This window comes from Branchiostoma belcheri, unplaced genomic scaffold, assembly GCF_001625305.1.
Source record: "Branchiostoma belcheri isolate BF01 breed outbred unplaced genomic scaffold, Haploidv18h27 scaffold11, whole genome shotgun sequence".
NCBI classification, from domain to species: domain Eukaryota; kingdom Metazoa; phylum Chordata; class Leptocardii; order Amphioxiformes; family Branchiostomatidae; genus Branchiostoma; species Branchiostoma belcheri.
This window is the reverse complement of record NW_017802491.1, coordinates 1,318,387-1,337,554: the sequence shown is the minus strand read 5'-3', so window position 1 is coordinate 1,337,554 and position 19,168 is coordinate 1,318,387. Positions and strand designations below refer to the sequence as shown.

The following is a 19,168-nucleotide window of genomic DNA, read 5'->3' as shown; positions in this document are numbered from 1 at the left end:
TGGGCTACCCGCCAATCAGGGACGTAATATTGCCTTTATCATCGTGGTTGGGAAACATAACGTTACCGAGTTTAACATTATAAGTTACGGTAAGTGATGTAACTGGACAAGCTCTCTCCAAAGCACAATGAGTTTTCATGAAGTTTCTTTTTTGTGTGGACAAGATCACCCTGTGACTTTGACATCATGCTTGGTCCAATTGCATCCTGGCGCCCGCACAGAATACATAACTCGTAGGTTATTTCACACATAAACACAACGCAACACGTGTTACAGATCAAAATGCTTTTACTTTGCAAAACCAGCTGCACGATTCCTATTGCAACAAAACGCAGGGATAACTGACGGTGACTCGTCATCTGAGAAACCAAGAGTTTCTCAACTTTCGACCAACAGTCCTCTAAGTTAATAGCAACATCTAAACTGTGAAAGGAGACCAACATTTTTTCCTGTAAAATACATAATCAAAATCCTAAAATCGATAACAATGATACAGTCCGTGCAGAAAAGAATGTCAGTAAAATATGCAGCATACAATTGTCAAGCATGAAAAGCAATGACAGCACATACAGCTTCTGCATGGCTGTACGGAGGCTGCTTGAAGCTCATGATATGTAGGTGATTGTGATAAAAGCAAACCAACAAATTTCATGAATACAGCACAATATCACGTATCATGCATTTAACATAGCAATCTTCACATCTATGTGGATTTACCTTGAATGGTGGTTATGTCTTACTTTTAAAACAATTCTGAAAATAATTCAAGTTCTTTTAAAGAACCTCAAACATGTGTGAAGTTGTCATGCTGCCACTATAAGAATGTCTTTACATTCATTCTTGAGACAAAAGTCCACAAGCATTTCATCCTGGAGTGTCCAGACTTTCACACATTCAAGTCAGTTCCATGTTAACCTAGGATCAAATCATACACTATTACAAGACATTTCTGCAAACATGTATATGTCAACACTTGCTTACACATTTAGTTAAAGGACAAAAGTTGTCGCTAAGTAGAACATTCTGCTCTGCATAGCATAGAAAAATAGAATAGATCAAGAACTCTGTCATCACCATAAATTTAAGATATGTAGAGAAAAAGAGAGAGATACCAAGGTTCCATTTACGTTACAAAACGCAGTTTGACTGCATTTTGGCACATCTAGTAGATAGATCCCATCAGATTTCCTTTTCCCACCTCTCTGGTACACTGATTATCATTGGGTAAGCTCAAAGCAAACTGGAATCTGATTACAATGGCACTTGATTTTACAGGCTGGATAAAAAGCAAATCAACATTAGCTCATCTGCTTAATTTATATGCAATGTTCTATACACATCTTAGCAACATTTCCTACGTTCTTCCAGTTCTCATATCATATATAAGTACTCATACCTCAATCCAGGATTCAACAGTAGTCAGTGTGCATCAACCTATTCAAGTAACAGCCAAGTCAGATGCAGTAACATACAACTTCTTTGACAAACGTCCCATAATAAAATAGCAAGTGCGCAAAATGTAAAACAAGTAAAACTGAAACTGGTGACATTAAAGCACATGACGAAAAAAATTCAACTAGATCGGGTGATGGTTAAAGCCATGATAGCATACATTTGTATTTGCCAATTTCCACATACAAACTACCTTAGAAGCACACATTAACATCAAAAATGTAATTTCAATGTCCTCACTTACAACAAAAACATTCATGCCATTATTCTCTTATATTTATAATAAAAGTGCCCAGCACAATTTTTCTTCAAGTGCACAGCACGATTTCTTTAGATTAACAAACGCCTCAGCACATTCATGTGCTTTGAGGTTGACTTTGTCATTCATAAATTTAAGGAACAAAATCTCATTTCTGATCCTTCAATATCTTCAACCATAAGCTTTAGTAACAAACTCCACAATTTTAAAGAGGGTTTGCCTGTCAAGTAATGTCACATTCTAAATGAAAAAAATTCAACCAAATTTTTAGGTTAATTTCCACAACTGTTTTAAACAAGACAACATCAAATTTTCCTTGGCAGTGCATACTTTCAATTTGAAACCTAAAATAATAAAAAGTTTGACACAACTGTTCTTTCAATGCATGCAAAGTGTGAAGCCCCTGTACTTGGATAAAGGATTTTTCTATCAAAACTGGTCCCAAAATTCACTGCAAATAGTAATGAGTGTGTTGTGCTTTCCTAGTGTTAATGAAGATATGTGACATATTTTGGTCCCTTCATTGTCTGTTTCATTTTGAGGTACAGTTTGGAAAAAGTCCTGAAATTAGCAGGCCCTATAGTAGACATCTATCTTGGAAAAATGTTCTCAATCTATCTTGGTACCAGACTTTGTAAGTACAATATTCTAGTACAATGTAAGGGCTACAATGGGCTTATTGTAGTCTGAAATCCACTCTATTCTAACTCTGGTCACTCCTTTGATCAAATCCCTGCAGAAAATACTATGCCACCTGTTAACAGAGAAATGATTGGCTATTGAATATCTGCCTACAATTTGGGGTGAGAGTTCTGATTCTTTCTGATAAACACAAGCATGGTAACAAGGTTTGAACAGACACTCAAATTTCCACCCCCATTACGCTGCTCTTGAGAAATACTTGATTCCAAAAATGATGCAGGATGTAAGAACCAAATGCCAAGACTGTTGTAACAGACGGTCGTAAGTTCAACGTAGAAATAACATACTCAACCGATGGGACCAACAATTTGTTCTTGAAACAGCTGATCCCGTCCTAGTTTTTTAATAATGTCTGTTGAGCCCAGGTTATTGGTAGTGAACAAACATGTCCCTTCTCTGTCATATTCTAACACTATTCCATGCAGAAGTGATCGTTGGAGTGAACTGGACCTAGAACAGGATGGATTCCAGGCTGGGTTTATGGAGCCCCACTGTTGATCTCCCCCGTCGTCAGTCATGTTCAGACGCGGGACTCGGTCATGTTGCTGGCCTTGTCCGCCTCGCTGTCGCTGTAGTTCCCGCTGTCCCACCCGTCCGACAGGAGCTCCTGGCTGCGGCTGGACGGGTAGCGGACGCTCGCGCTCATGCCGTGCACACTGCGCACAAACGGACGGCTGTCCCCACTGAACCCACCGTGGTCCTCTGGGGGAACAGGAAGAAATGACAAGGAAGGGTTAGGCATATTTGCCTTGAGTCTTTCATAACCCAGAGAAGCTAGAGTTGTATGATATGATTCTGTTACAGGATGCAAGCAAACATAACATTATACAACAACTTTTTTCCTAGTACTCCTTGTCACAAAGTACAGTTAGGGAATCCTATCTTGAAACGCTTACAGTTAGATGTGCAAAGGTTAGGTGTCAAAGGTCATTCAGTGTAATATAACCAGCTGCTGCCATGCTGTGCACCTGTGAAGCTAGTGCCAGTGATGTGTCACACAGTGAAGGGTAGTTAGACCAGCTATACAAATGCAGACACTCACCCGTGTCGCTTGTATCATCGTGCGAGCTGCCGTCACTCCTGGGCAGGAGGTTGGGGATGCGGTTGACCCAGTGGTCGGACAACGAGGAGCAGGTGGAGCTGCCGGACGTGCTGGACAGCGAGCCCATGCGGCTGCTGCGGCTCTGGTAGAACAGGATGTACGCATCGCTCGTCTGAACGTCCTCATCACTCACACCCAACACTTTGGTGTCGTCAAACTTGTACCAGCGCCCGTCCACAGGGTTCTTGGAAAAAGCTGCAAAAGAGTTGGTTGACTATGTTAGCCCACACCCCATGGTGTCTGCTACAGCATCAGTTACTATGGTGACAATTGTCTGGTCCAGGTCATTGACCGTATTTGTTTGGAACGGGTAGACATAACAACAACAGATGGTAAGCAGACCTGTGTAATGTCCGCCCGTCATGTTGCCATGGTGATTGCACACGGCGTACAAGTCGTAGAAGTAGTCCGGGTGGCGAGCCGCGGTCCTGTGCTGATGGCGTCTCCATGGAGACCAGCTGGTTAAGAGGCCGAGCCCGCCACTGTTGCCGGGGTTACGGCGGGCCACGTGGGGCTTCATGTCCAGGTTGGAGACGGGGAAGTCTACCGACGTGTACAGCTTCATTCTCCGCATCCCCACCTGGAGGCAGGGGAATAGGAGGAACAGATGAAGACAGAATGTGAACACCACTCTGCTGCGTCATGGTCCTTCGAGAAAAACTTAATCAGCAATGGTAACTGAAATTTCAGTACACAACCAACAAGGGAGTATCCAATTGGCCAGGCACTGTACTAGTACAGTAACTACGTTGGTGAAGGTTACAGTAACTGTTCATGAGGATGGGATAATGTTATTTTTTTAGGCATCAATTAACCAGCCCAAAAGTGCACATATGTGGTGAAGGTTAATTTTGTATCAACTGATTTGATATATGCATTGAATTTCCAATATCTCTAGCATAAGCATTGAACACAGAAAATAAAAGAAAGCAGAAACAAGTTATCGTCTTGGCAATACAACATCTGTACAGGTATATGCTTCTCACTCTGTTACACAAACTGTACTTGGTAAAAGTTGACAAATCTGAAATAACATGCATCACATGCAAGAGACAGGTAAGTAGGAAGACTGGTAAAATATGAAGAACTGAGGATACTGAAAGGATATCTAATCAGGTAGAGGCCTGCTTTACCTGCTTGAACCTCTTGAGCTGAATGATGAGGATGTCTGGCAGGGACCACAGACTGAGTTTCTTGGTGGTGCCGTGTTGAACCTTCTTACAGAAGGGGCAGTGCCAGCCGTCCTCAGGGCCAAGCTAGGGGAAGGAAAACAGGTAACTTCACTGATGGAGACCCCAAAATCACAAAGGAACAAGTGTGGCAGGTTGTGTCAGAATAAAATGACAGCAAGGTCATAAGTTATCTCAAAGGGAATAACATCTTAGATAATCAGACAAGCCCAGACACAAGGCCAGTGTGTCAGTACAAAATGCTACATGAAAATCATAATTTGTCTGAAAGGGACTGATGTGTACTCAGTAGATAGTCACACAAGTAGACATGTAAATGGAATAGAGAGTTAGTTAATGTCGAAAATTACAAATCCCCCCATTGAGTACCTCACGTGTTTCTCTCAAAGTCTAAGTTTATTTCGGTATTGAGAATGTCTTCTGCAATAACCAAGGTTAATTTGTTCCCATCACTTTAAGAAATGACTTCTTGGATATGTGACTCTAGGTGTGAGTCTAAGGATCATGGATTGGAACAAATGGCAGTGCTTCTACAAGGTTATGTTATTTATCTAAGTCATACCTTCTCCTCCTTGGTGTGTAGTCTGAAGCAGTCAGACAGGGTAACGTTGAGAGGTTGCTGCTGCATTGTTCTCTGCTGCCTGACACTGTCCAGCTCCTCTACCTTCTCCTCACACGTGTTACCAAACAGGCTGGGGAGGCAACAGCATGCAGTTATCAATGTTATTCTATAAGGGGATGGGGTGGACAAGTTAAACTATTGGCCCCCTAGTAGCATTCTATAGTACTGCAGCAGAACTAATCATATGCTTAGGCCTCCAGCCCTCACTGAACACAGTAATAGATAACTTTATTCTTAGACGAAACATATTAAGGGAGAGTGTGTGTAAAAATGGCAGGTCATACCACCCTGAACACTCACCATGCCTTTGTCTCCTGTTCCCACTCCAGCACCAACTTTACATGTTCCATTCCCCCAGAACCACAGCCAGACAGGGCCCTGAAATATAAGGACAGAAATTGCTTTATCCAGTCTGCAACATTGTCAGCACTGAGAAAATGGACTTCTCGTTTTGTTGTACATGTTCCAGATCTTTTGCCCTACTGGTATTTTTAACTTGTCATGTAGTACATACATGCAGCTGTCAAGCTAGCATAAAACTACTCTTGGCTTGACTTCACTGACGAAGATTCAAGGGCCTTTCCCACTACTACTTAACTAATAAAAAACTACTATACTCATGTCAATGTATTTGACAACATACTCCATGCTTATTCTATTGCACAGCATACAGGATGATATGCCAGATACATGAACAATACATTGTGTCCACTCACTTGTCCACAGTCGGCATGTAGAGACACATGTTGTCGTCCTCTGTCAGGTAGCACTTGCCAGCAAGGCCACCTACCACCCGCATCTGGAATCGCACGCTGCCCTGTCAAACAGAAGGGTGGACAAAATTTTGTTTTAAGATGACTGAAATAGAGTACTAACATATAACATATAGCTAACATATAAATAACACTATACCTGGGGATGCACTAGCAGGGCTTAACATACTTTTTCTGCATACTTTCACTGGTGCAGGTTACATTGAAAATTACCTGCACTTGACAAGTTTTACCTGCACCTCTCAGAATATTGTGGAAGTATGGATCATACTAAAAAGTGCTAAGAAACAATTTCCACATGATTTTGAGTTGGTTGCAGAGCATTCTAATGAATAGAATCATTGCATGTACAGTAACCAGTAACAGAAGTGCACTTCCCCATTTGGAAGGTTGAAGCTGTCTAGTTATAGTTATAGTGCATATTGATGTATCGAACGTTTGGTCCAGTTGTGAGTTGTAATTACCTGTGGCCTGATGCCCTCCCTCGTCATGTCTGCCATGCTGTGTAACAACACCTTCTGAAGGTCGCTGAAGGTCAGGTTCCGTGGGACGTGAAGGGCAAAGGGCGGGCCAAACCTGGTCAACAGAGATAACATCAGCACACTTATATTTTGACTAGCAAAAACATCCCAGTAGGACAACTTTCCTCTTACATGTGAGTCTTAGTTTTGTATTCTATATGCTCCACTTCAAAATTGTTGTTCACATACAGGCACTCCACTATAGTATGTGCTGAAAAACATTCCATGTTCCTCAACAATTCATTGTACATAGATAATATAGATTCATCTCCAATTTATAGTAAAAAATCAAACACATTATTGTTACCTCTTCCCTTGCTTGCCAGCACCAGTCTTGTTGACAACAAGCAGTAATAATTTCTCCTGCTCGGGATCCTGGGAGTTAGACGTAGCTGGGACTGGGGTGTCGTCTGAAACCGCAGAGAATCCATTTTAACTACAAAAGCAGTAAAAAAAGAAGCCTTCCAATCACCAGATAAACAAAAAAATTAAACAATTGATGACTGGGTTGATGAGAGATGTCTCAAACACACTTTTTTTTTTCAATGTGGCAGATATATGTATATGTAACCTGGTGGATAAAGAATAATATTGACACAACAAAAGTACAGCGACTTTCGCTATAAGGTCTATAGGTATAACTAGACATACGTGGGTACAACAGAATTAACCTAAGTACACGACTATAGATGAATCAACTTATACTACTTGTTCTAAGGTCTTAACATTCTTTGATATATTTGCCTATTTGTACACAGTAAGAGTTGTAACCTTCTAGATAAATATTAATGGAGGTTACAAGCAAAAGTCAACCTTTCCCTACCATTGGTGCAGGAGAGGTCAGTGACCTCCAGCGGCGCCTCGAAGGCGTAGATGCAGTCCCCATCATGCACCACGCTCAGCGGCTGGTCGTCAGAGAAGGAGCGTTGGAAACCATCAAAGTAGATCTCTGTCAGCACAAGCTGTGGATTCAATAACAAGAGTCAAGTAAGGAAAACACATGATAAAAATAAGAAATCATAGCTTTCACACTTCCGGGAATTACTTTGGGTTTTTGTGACCTTCAAGTTTATCCAATTACTTGTGTCTGAGCTTTTAACCTTGAGTCATGCTGCCAGTCAGCAGACACACAAACAAACCCACAGCTCCGTCACACAAACTAATTCTGTACCTGGAAGTAATAAACTTAAAAACTGTATCTAGCTAAGCATTCACAAATTTCTAAATCAGCAAAATCTACCACCCCATTTCCAGTGTCTGACTTTTTGACCTCCAGAGAGAATCCAGTCAGGCTGCCCGTCACTGGACACCCAAACCCACAGCTCAGCCACACTCAACTTCTGTACTTCTGAACCCGGAAGTAATAAGTTACCATATCTAGCTAAGTACAAATAGTTTTATGCAAATAGACCTTTTTATCTCAAGGACCAGCATGGCTTGAATGGCCGAATCAGCACAATCTACCCTCTACCAACTGTCAGACACAGATAGGCAGCACTTCATTAACTGCTCCTTCCATGCCAAACATTTTAAATGTCAACCCCTGGCTCTATTCCTATTTTGAGTCACAGCCAAATAGCAACAAAGTTTGCTTAGTTTGCTAGAACTCAGAAAGCACATAAATGATTATGAAAAGTTCAATGAACAAGAAAAACAAGTTTTCCCATCCCTCTGACAGAATTTGTAAATTTGGACTAATTTGAAAATAATGGCAACGCACAAGAGCCTTTCCTATCAAAGGGTGCTAAAAGAGAATTATATAAAACTATAAATGAGTCATTTCAACACTCTGTACAGTGCACTCAAGCCTGTACAAAACAGCAGTTTTGCTGACTAAACATTAAAAGCGCAGAAACCTGAGATTTCCAGTGACCAGCTAGTCAGTGCAAACTGAAACCCTAAATGCTGACTGGCTTAACTCTGCAAAATGCCCTGCCCTGCTACGACACAAACAACCAATTGCAATAGGAGGCAAAGATATGATACATGTAGTATTAAAACTAGAGAGATGATACCACTCATTCTCTAAAAGACATGAAAAAGTTGAAACCGGTCATATATCAGATTATCTCTGGCTGAATAATACCTGGACTATCTCCACAACTGTACACCTTTCTGGCCCCAGAGGGAAGAAGGTCACGGACGCATATGTCTTCCACATGTTCTACATTACACAACAAGTATTTACAGTGGTGCGCTCAGTCAGGCCTGGAGATTTCCTTTTCTGTGGTACGTAAATCTTTCTTTCATATAGAAATGTTGACTGATATGCAAACTAAACAGGGAAGTCATGTGAAGCTTAGGTCTCTGCCAGTGCATGTTTCTGTTGATCACATAGCATATAGTATCTAGTACTATCTATCATGTGTATCTAGCCTGGGTTAGCCTGGGTACCGGGTGCCATCCCCTTGTAGTTTCCGCCCGCTCCCTAATGTTGCTGGGCACTATGTGGCTGATGTGTATTGGCCATTGATACAGATACGTTCTCAGAGGGTTTTGAGGGATGGTTAGTGTGACATCACAAATGAAATATTAGATTCCCCTACACAAAGTTGAAGCCTTGAAAGTGTACATTACAAAAAAGGATATCAAGATACATGTACCAATATGCCCATCTGGCAGAAGTTCAAATCATTTGCACAATGTGGCATTCTAACAGACATTGTACATGTATGCTATGTAGTTGGCTCTGGCAGTATTGTATGCAAATGTTAAAGACAACAAGTGTTCCTGTAGGTCTGATTAAACTGGGGATTGAAATAGTCAACCCTTGTTTATGACTCCTGTCAGTAAATACAGCACAAAGGACTGCTGTCAGTTCCAAACATTTATTTATGATGACCAAGCTAAACAAGCTATGGTACAGAACCTATAGACTCTTGTTAATTTACTTTGCAGATTGTGAGATAAGATTGCATAGACGGTTGACAACCTACTGGCATACCGGGTAGTAAATATGTGATTGTAAACAAGTATATGCTGGTTATACCTGGTTTAAGGGAATGTCGGCCTTGTCTGCGATGAGTTTTCTCAAGTCACCCACAGAGCTGTCCTGATGAAGGCTGACTCCTGTACAGCAACAACCACAAAAGTTACACAAACAAGTGTCCACACATTTGTGCCACAGACAACTGATATCCAGCTTGTTCACAAGGACTGTTGGCTCAATATAGTCTCAACGGAGCATGTGCCAACAAACTGTTATTCAGTAGGCACCGTCTGGGCATATCAGATAATGTTTACTTGACATCAAGAGGTCTCAGAAATAGCAAACATCAACAATGACAGTATAAGATATTTGTGTGAATGCACTGTGAGAATTCCCCATAATAACTCAAGGATGAGTATACATGTTATAGCTATACATATTAGGTGTCAGAGAGACCTTGATCTTCACATCATGTGAACTACTGTCTACAGTTACTGCACTTGATGATGAGACCGAAGTGTGCACAAGACGTGGTTATATTGAATGCAACAACGTAGTATAGGACAGGTGAGTGTATTTTGATATACTGATGGTATATTTTAATTTTGTTACAATGTTGTTATGTACTGGAAATTTTGAAATGTTTGCAGTTCTTTTATTTTTGCTGTGACCTCTACGCTGCAAAATCATGACACCATGACTTTGCATTGTATTACTAGTACTAGTATTTCACTATTCCTTTAACCGTGAATTTAAAACACTGCAATGCTTCATTTTCCCTCCTACTGCGAAGTAAAGTCCCTGCAAAAGTTTACAGTAAAGGCCAAGAAATACAATATCATAGTCATAGAAAGGCTTCTATTTTTGTAAAAGCATCATGTTCACCTCTGTCAAGGACTGACTGCTTTACCTTTATGACTTATGATTTGTATGGTACTGCACAATAAAAAAGGCTCTGCGTTATTCACAGAGAGGCACACAATACCTCGTAAAAAGTGAAACTGAAATAAGACACGTTCCTAAATGATCCAGGCACACACACAACCCTTTTGACAAACAGGACTAAAGAGTACATATCAGATTTACTCCACTTCCCTTTACATATCCTCTGTTGGGTAATTTGTGTACAAAACATGCCGTATCTGTCCCTGACCAAATAGTTTGGACAGGACCAACAGGAAACAGTGCAAAGCTGAGGAAACAAACCTATTCTGGTGTTCCTGGGTTTTCTCCTGTGGTAAACCACAGCAGGGTAGATAGCCCTGGTCTGTCGCTGGGGCAGGGGGAGGGAGATACAGATGTAAGGGTCGAAGGTGTTACTCTGGCGATGACAGGAGGGGCAGGTGAGGGAGGAACGGTACTGCGCCTGGAACAGGTCGTACATGAAGCTGCTGTTACACCTCTGGTGGTTGGCCTGCGCTTCTGCCGCCAGGTGCTCGTCTGATGACTTCTTGTGCCCAAGCTGTAGAGAGAGAAAAGGGAGTAAGAAAAAGGGTCAGTTCTACAAACTTTACAAACTGAATTCAAATTACAACTGACGTTAGTAAATAATTACAGTCTACACCAATAAAATCATTCCAGCCAGTTCTAAATAATCTTCGTATATCGTGAATGATTACGAATTTTGTGACTAAATGTAGATTTGCGACAATTTGTATCTTGTTCAGAAAACTTCAGGAACTTTCCCTATCCTAGTTTCACATCCATGCACTGAAATATCTTTACCTTTTCATATAAAAGTATGCTTATCTACTACAGTAAGCGCATAAATTATGTACATTGTCATGATACAAAAGAAAAACAAGCACTCCAAAGGGCATTCACCCCAAATGTTTTTCCAAGATGTTACATGAATCTCTTTAAAAGAATGTGAAGTACATGTACAGTTCTGCAGGCCTGTGCAATAAAAATCTGATAAAGAATCTGCCTTATACATTGATAGGTCTTCTTCTTCTTCAAGTACATGTCAAAACTTCATTAAGTTGAAGACTCGTGACATTGGGGGGGGGGTGAGCGAGGGGTGGTCGCTTTCTTGTTAAGTTTGTATGGCGTGAGTAAGAGGACGGGGAAACCAGCTCCTCAATGGGCAGGGGCGCTACTCCCTGTCCGCCACCCTGCAGGTTGGTAGCGGTTACTAGGATCTACAGGTTCAATGTAAAAGAAACAACTTTTGCCCAGCCTCTAGCCTGAAGCCACTACCAACGATTGAAGCTAGTTGACTTACAATGTAGGTTGTCCCTTTCAGTAAGCCTAATGAAGTATGGAATGACTTCTTTAGTTAGAGAAGATAGACCACTAGTCTCCTGTCTATCACCAAACTGATACATCCCCTGGGACCTGAGGTCCATACCCAGCCATCCTCACAGAAAATAAAAATTCAGAGCAGCATTTCAGTTTGCATTTCATGTCTGGATATAGATAAGATTCATAATGATCAGTAAATTATTCATGTAGGAGTGTGAAGAATTTATGTTTCTTCTGTTGTAACCTGCTGACCTTGTAATAAGTAATATTATATATTATACTATCTATCTATGTAATATAGCATGTGTAGACCTAAATTTCCAGAAATGTTAGAGAAAGGATAAAAATACATACATTTATAAATGTGCATAATTTATATGCATCAATATTCAGTTGAAGACAAAAAGATGTTAACTACATGTCTTAGAGTTGGAGCCCTCTTATCCATTATTCATATCATGAAGTTGGTATTTGGCAGAATTCAGTCCATACCAAGTCATTGTTGACTAATAACAATCAAAGGTTAAAAATAAAACTGACGCCATGACCTCATCTCTGTTTACACCCACTCAGTTCAAACAGGCAGCCTATCCTGCACCCAGACTTGACTGAGTCATCATCTAATGAATGGATCAGGGTTGGAATGGGACACAATAGGCACTACAAACAAACCCTGCCACCCTATAAATTATTGATGTCTGTAATCAATATGGTAAGGTACTAAACATGATGATTCATGATGAGATCTTATCTTCAAATGGAGAGAGATCAAAACACCAGGATTAGGCTGTGAAAATTGGGGCACTAGGTTTGTGACTGTGGTATCTAACCCTGATGTAGAACAATGCTTGATTGTCAATACCTGTAGGATACATTAGGAAACACAAAAGCACTGGCCACGTCAGCACAGATACTCTAATTTAGTCTAAAAATGGCACAGAAGAGGGGCCTATTTAGATCTGTCATGTCGAACACACAATGGCTTTCTAAGTTCCATTGAAAAGGTAATACGTGTAATAGAGAGTACAAAATATATTAGAGATAATATTCAGACTTTATTCTAACATGTGTCAATGACGTCTAGATTGAACTGGGAGCCGTGCTGTAAAATAAACATGTCATCACGACGCCATTCATACTTAGATTCCACCTCTAAATCTACACAAACCCAACGCTAACCTTTTATCATTAACTTCACCGCAGTTGCCGTGCCTCCCGGGGCTGTTGCTAAGTGACAATGACGAGATTGATAGAAAGTTCAAGTTTATAATGCCTCTGGGGCCCTGTAGCTGGCACGCTTTCCAGGTCTTACAACAAATCAATATAGCCATCAGGGTCCTTAAGTGACATCAGTGGAAAGGGGAATGGTTGTTAAATCTCCGTAGCACTCCTGGGGACCCATTCATGCTAAGTGAATCATGGGCTGGAGAGATTGATAGCTGTAGTGAACGTATATGACTGGGAGAAACTGCAGAGATAGAACTCAAGCTGCAGACTGCCAGAGTAACCAGTTCAACTGTGCAAGTGTTTGCTGATGGCTGTTTGATATTTGCACACAGCAAACTGGGCAGAACAAGGCCTGATGTAAAATTTGACTGAAAGACTCTTTCCTCTTTAAGATGGAGAGGACATCTGTACATGTATTTAAAAGCAGGAAACATGTTATGCCATGTGAATAAAACATGTGAAAAGACAACCAGAATGAAAGATACAGGACTTGGTGTACTTAAGGTCAAACTAATATCACCTGCGATGCCACATGTTTGTGAAGTACGCACACTGAAGCCAAAACCACATGTTTCACTTTGAACAGCATTGACCTGAAATTCATCTGGCGACCTCAAACATTCTACAGATGGAAACAACATGTCTCCAGCAGTCCCGTCAACAGAAGGTCACCCTTTGTGTTTGAGATTTAACTCTGGAATGCAAGTCAAAAATTCCCAAAACAATGACTCATAGGTGAGAACAAGGACCTTGGCTAGGAGAATAGCTGAAATTCAGTAAGAGAATATAAAGTTTCCACAAATGTAGGAAACACAAATGTTCTGCACTCCAAAAAAGAAATACATGAACATATTTCTAAAACTCTTACTGCTGTTTTATGGACGGCTTCCATGTCTTAAGAACGACCCACATTTAAGTGACACAGGTATCAAGTTCAACACTTCAAAGGTTACAGGGCTCCACAAAACTTAACTGCTTTACCAGAAACGTATCATTGTAAAACCTTAAAAAATTGAAATATATAATCTTCATGTGTATAGAAAAGCAGATGATCCCAGACCTTGGCTTTCTTGTACCCTCTCTTCGATGCACAGTTGAGGTCCTCGTGAACTTTGTCCAGCAGCCAAAGTAGGAACTCGAAGGCGTCGTGCTGGTTGTAGCCGCTGTACTGAGAGGCGTACTTGGCCACGGTGTTTTTGAAGTCACTGGTGAGCTTCGGGGTGTACTGACAGGACCACAGTGCCTTGAGGATCTTGGCAAAGTCTTCTGTGACCTCCCCGCGGGTGACAGGTTTCAACCTGGTACTGTCCCTCCACCGGCGGATCCTGCTCAGGTCCGACTTATACTGGTTCAAGACAAAATACTCGGCTAGCATGTCGGTGTTACTGAGACACTGTAGGATAGCGTTCATAAAACACGTGTTGCCGTGGTTTCGAAGCCCGGACAAGCCGGGGACGGGCAGCTTGCCTCCCGAGAAGATGACAGAGTTCCTCTGGGTGCCCGAGTCCTCCGTGGACACGACCGATTCGCGCGGACTTGAGCTTCCCACCGTCGAAGTTTCCTTGCTTTGTAGTTGTGAGAACAGTGACATATGTCGAACCATCTTCTGCACAAGCTTACCAACGGACCTAAACGACGGGCGAGAACGCTTTGACACTCGCTTCTTCACGCGCAGCAGTACGGTAGGGGAGGGTGCAGAGCTCTCTGTGCCCGACATTGTCTCGCTGAAGGTCGGGGTTCGCGAGAGACCGGCTGGATTTCTCGGCGACTCCGTGAACCCACCTTCGGAGTCACTCGCGCCTTCCTCCGCCGATCTGGGCGCCGAAGTCTGGTCTTCATTTTCCGCTGCTTCCTTCCCATCCTCAGAAGTCTCTTGTGTCTCGACACTCATTTCTCCTGGTACATTATGTGCCTTACTTTCTCCGATAACGTCATTGTGGGTCAGTCGAGCAAAACGTCTTTGAAAACAGAGTGAAAGAGCTGCAACTTTTTAAATCGTAGAAATCCGCCATTTCTTTGCAGGTGGACTCCTGCAGCGTCCAGGTCAAAGGTTACCTGGTCTCGCGAGATCTCCCAGCAGCATTTTGGCGGGAAAAGTTGGACACCTGTTAGAGTTGCGTACGTGAGGACAGAACACACACGAACTTTGCCCTAAGTCAGTTATAAACACGGGTTGACTTTGTGGTCTAGACTGATCTAGCGATATGTACAACACAATGTGGCGGACGGCCAAACTTCATAATCAACGTTGACGGTGTCCCTAGTATGCGGTCACGAAGCCAATGAAACATCAATAAGACAATATAACGTTAGATGGCAATTCATCTCGAGTGTTTAGTTTGACCATGGAGTAAGAATACCTCCATGGTTCGGCTGTATCTCACACTAAGTAAAATGCACACGCTTTTCTGAAGATCAAGTATTTGTTGATCAAAACACGAATTAGATTTCAGATGCCGGTCCCAGAAAGAGAAGACGGTTGTCAGGGCTTGTCTGTTTGTTTGTTTGTTTGTTTGAGCCTCTGGCACTGTTTATTCGGGAATCTTCAATATGGCCTTTCAAGCTGGTCCCATCAAGAGGTATTGGCTAATGATCATTCTGGCATACTCATTTTCACCTGAGCGAAGTGAGGAAAGTCGTGTAAAGTTCCTTTCTCAAGGGCACTAGATTGGTGACATGGCAAGATTCGAACCCGGGACCTCTTGGTTCTGAGCCGAATGCTTTGCCGTTACGCCACATGATCCTATGATGCTTGTACAGGTTAAACATCTCCCGAGAAAGATGGTCCATCATTTGACCCCGTGTATCCCCAAGATCATCATGTGACTGATAGGTGATTGTTCACAACAACGCGGAGGCCAGCAACCCACATCTTATCCTTCAAATAACTGTGACGCATTATAAAGAAAGCGTCGTTACGAAGGTCAGTGCCATCCGGTAAATCGTCGTTTAGCTTATTAATTACGTGAACAACGTAAGCTTAACGGTTTTCCGTTTTGTAAATGGTAACGTTATATCTCCATAGCGTGTTACCTAAAAAGAACATGGGACGTTTTGATTTAGATAGAGCTTTTCCAAAAGGTCTTCTTGTAACCTGGGATATGTGATTGGAACATGTTGAATATCGATGAAATCATCTTGCACAAGTCTGTTCTTCATACATGTACTGCCGTTTCCATCTTTGTGGAATGAGAGACAGCGTTATCAAAAGATTAATGATCAGCCCGGGCTAACAAAGTTGAGGTGCGTGTGTGTGGAGGGCAAACACATGACCTCACTTCACATATTCCGTGGTTGAAGCTTCATTATGCAGCATTAGAAGGATACAAAAAGTCAATTTTCTGGTCATTTCTTTACAAAGTAAGTGGAACCAACCCTACCCCATTGCTATGTTTTGAACTTGTGAGCCAGTTGGACTATGAGGTGTGACGTTACCCGAATTTCAATTCTTATCAAGTTAATTTCAGGTAAAACTTTCAGGTAACTGGCCGTTTTGTTTGATATAGTTGTTATTTCTATAGCGTCCTTGGTGAACTTTCCATCCATGTTTATAGCTTGTAGGTTAATGCACGTTCGCATTTTGCGGATGTGTTGGCGATTAACATTTGATTCTGCGCAATGCGTCGTTAATCGCAATAATCCCCGACAAGGCCACAAAACATATGTACACACAACACACAACCACATATCACGGCGACCGGCGGTCATTCTTCGAACACTACTCAGCGGCGCGTCAAGAGCTAACTCTCGGGAGTTGAGGTAAGGTAAAAGTCCTATAACATAGCGTGAGCCTATTTGAAGCCGTAGGGGCAGGGGTTGTTGATCCACTGTGTTTAGGCCACGGTATTGGAAGGCGGAGCCCATTCCTCTCCTTCCACCATCCCACGCAAAGTCAGGTACCCATTTTACTGTGAAGAGAGGAGGAAAGTAACGTAAAGTGCCTTTGTCACGGCCACATCTCTTGTCCAGAAATGCTAAGATTCGAACCTGTGACCCCTCGATCTCGCTAGCCTGGCCACGTGCCACAAACTCTAGTGTGCTTTCCTACAAAACGGTATGTGAGTCGTTGCACTCAATATATAGTAATACAGATACAGTTTTTTTGCAATATCAAGTTTTAGCAACAGATTTGAGGTAATAGCTACAGAAGCAAACAGCGAAAAACAAACGAGGGGCGTGACGAAATAATATCATGGTGCAAGGGTCCTTCTGCGCATGAGTTTACATGCCCTGCTCGCCACGTACATAGCCCTCTCAGTCATTTGAACAATTCTTGTCACTCTAAATCATAAAACAATGAAGCATGTTGACATGCGTTGTATTACCCTTTTTCGTACATGATGAGACCAGCTGCAGCTGATTAGATATTGTCGGAGATGGGAAAGACATCCTGGCAAGGGCAACAGGTCGAAAGTACAACTTCAAAGCTTAGACACCCTGTCGTCACAAAAAAATACGTATAGTGCAAAGAAAACCACAAGTGATAAGAGATTATCTAGTCCATTTGACTATTCACATCCCATATTAGGATTCCTATACTATCTATCATGTACATTTGGAAGGCGATTGAAACCTGCCTCTGCAAGCACAGAATGCCATTACAAATACTCTCCAAGCAGAGGTTTGGGTTTTGACTTTTTTTGGCGTGTTATTAGGCTTTTATATCGGGCTTTCTTTTGTTTTACAGTTGTATTTTTTTCACGCCAACGATACCAGTACAAAAAAAAGCCCAATAAAAAAGCCTAAAATCACACCATAAGCCAAAACCCAAACCTCTGCGGAGAGTACTTTTCAAACACTCCTTATCACTGCGTCTGTAGAGAACAATGGCAGTGATTTATAATTACTTCACTTTACGACCTTGGTGACCCTTTATGTGTTCATTCCGACCTGTTACAGGTACACAGAACCCCACGTGCCACCACCGGTCCGCTTTCTGCTCAGTACCGTGGAGAACAAAATGATTAAGTCGACAACCTTGCGTAAGTACATTTAATAGCAATCAGTATATGTGTGTTTTGTTCCTCTGTCAGTCAAAACTAACGTGGTAAAACTAACAGTAACAATTGAGTAACATGTATCAAGAAGTATACACTGTAGCCCTGTGTCTTAAAATACTAATTTGTTTTATGTATGCTGGGATTCAGTCGCACTGATTGCACTAGGTGGAATAGGTGTCCATTTTGAACTTTAAAGATACCCTAGCTATTTGATTTGATTTGTATCTGTATTGTTCAGCCCATATAATGATGCTGTACGTGCTACAAGATTTACAAATCAAACAGATTAGGCAAAGTGTAGCGTCTTTAACGAGTGAGAGAATAATTTCTGCCGTCTCGTCTGTGCAGCGTTGCCTTCCCGGAGGGCGATGCGGTACGTCCTCTTCGCCGCCATAGGACTCGTCCTCGTCACCGTCGTCTATAGAAGTGCCGGCAACAACCTGCCCGAGAAGGTGCGCCAGGCTATGAAGGTTGTGTCGGAAAAGACATCCGTGGGGTGCCGCCTGGACAGCGTTGTGTATTCCCCAATCATTCCCATTCACGCTCCGCTTCCAATCAAAGTAGAGGTTACCGGCATACATAGTCGCCATGCTCCCCGGGCGAAGGCAACAGTTGTGGCAAGATGCAAAGGCGCAAAAGACATCGGGTCTGAACTCACCTTATATTACGGCATCGGCTCTGCTGTCCTGACCTTCCCCGAGCCCGGAGTCTGGGAAGTGTCGGCCAGAGTGAACAGGTACATCGCACAGGACTCGGCCGAGAACAGCGAGACGGAGTCGTGCTCTCAGACGTTTCCCGTGGAGGCAGTGGACCTCCGTCACACAGACATTCCGGTCAGAAAAGTGTCGGGAGCTTCTCTTGGCCTGGACAAAGATTCTGCCTGGTCTAGGGGCATCGTGGTCATCGAGGGGAGCTTGAAGATTCCTGCGGGAGTCACGTTGACTGTGAAACCGGGCGTGGTGTTCCTTATGGGCCCAGGGTCACGTCTAGACGTCGTCGGCCAGGTGAAGATGGGAAAAGAGGGGCGTGATCCAGTCCTCTTCACGGCTTTGCCTGATGAAAAGGGGAGGGTCAAGCCGTGGGACCAGATCGTGTTTCATCAAGGCTCGGAGGGCGACCTCCGGAACACCTGGCTGACGCACGGCGG

At 42.5% G+C, this 19,168-nt stretch overlaps 2 protein-coding genes across 2 annotated transcripts in view; one reads left to right on the top strand and one right to left on the bottom strand.

The window, feature by feature from the left end:
- Nucleotides 1-274: 274 nt before the first annotated feature.
- Nucleotides 275-15,086, bottom strand: LOC109482663 (ubiquitin carboxyl-terminal hydrolase 31-like). The gene is made up of 13 exons (XM_019785490.1): nt 14,082-15,086; nt 10,757-11,012; nt 9,611-9,690; nt 7,445-7,583; nt 6,929-7,031; nt 6,565-6,676; nt 6,044-6,144; nt 5,628-5,705; nt 5,268-5,397; nt 4,649-4,771; nt 3,858-4,095; nt 3,456-3,710; nt 275-3,115 (listed from the first exon to the last, which is right to left on the bottom strand). The coding sequence occupies exons 1-13, from the start codon at nt 14,910-14,912 to the stop codon at nt 2,934-2,936; spliced, it is 2,628 nt and encodes an 875-aa protein (XP_019641049.1). The 5' UTR covers nt 14,913-15,086; the 3' UTR covers nt 275-2,933.
- Nucleotides 15,087-16,705: 1,619 nt separating this feature from the next.
- The window catches only part of LOC109482545, an 11,428-nt gene continuing 8,965 nt past the window's right edge, over nt 16,706-19,168 (top strand). The window contains exons 1-2 of the mRNA XM_019785291.1: nt 16,706-16,780; nt 17,921-18,003. Of these exons, the coding sequence (XP_019640850.1) occupies nt 17,982-18,003 (22 nt within the window). The 5' untranslated portion in view covers nt 16,706-16,780; nt 17,921-17,981. The remainder of the gene's footprint in view (nt 16,781-17,920; nt 18,004-19,168) is intronic.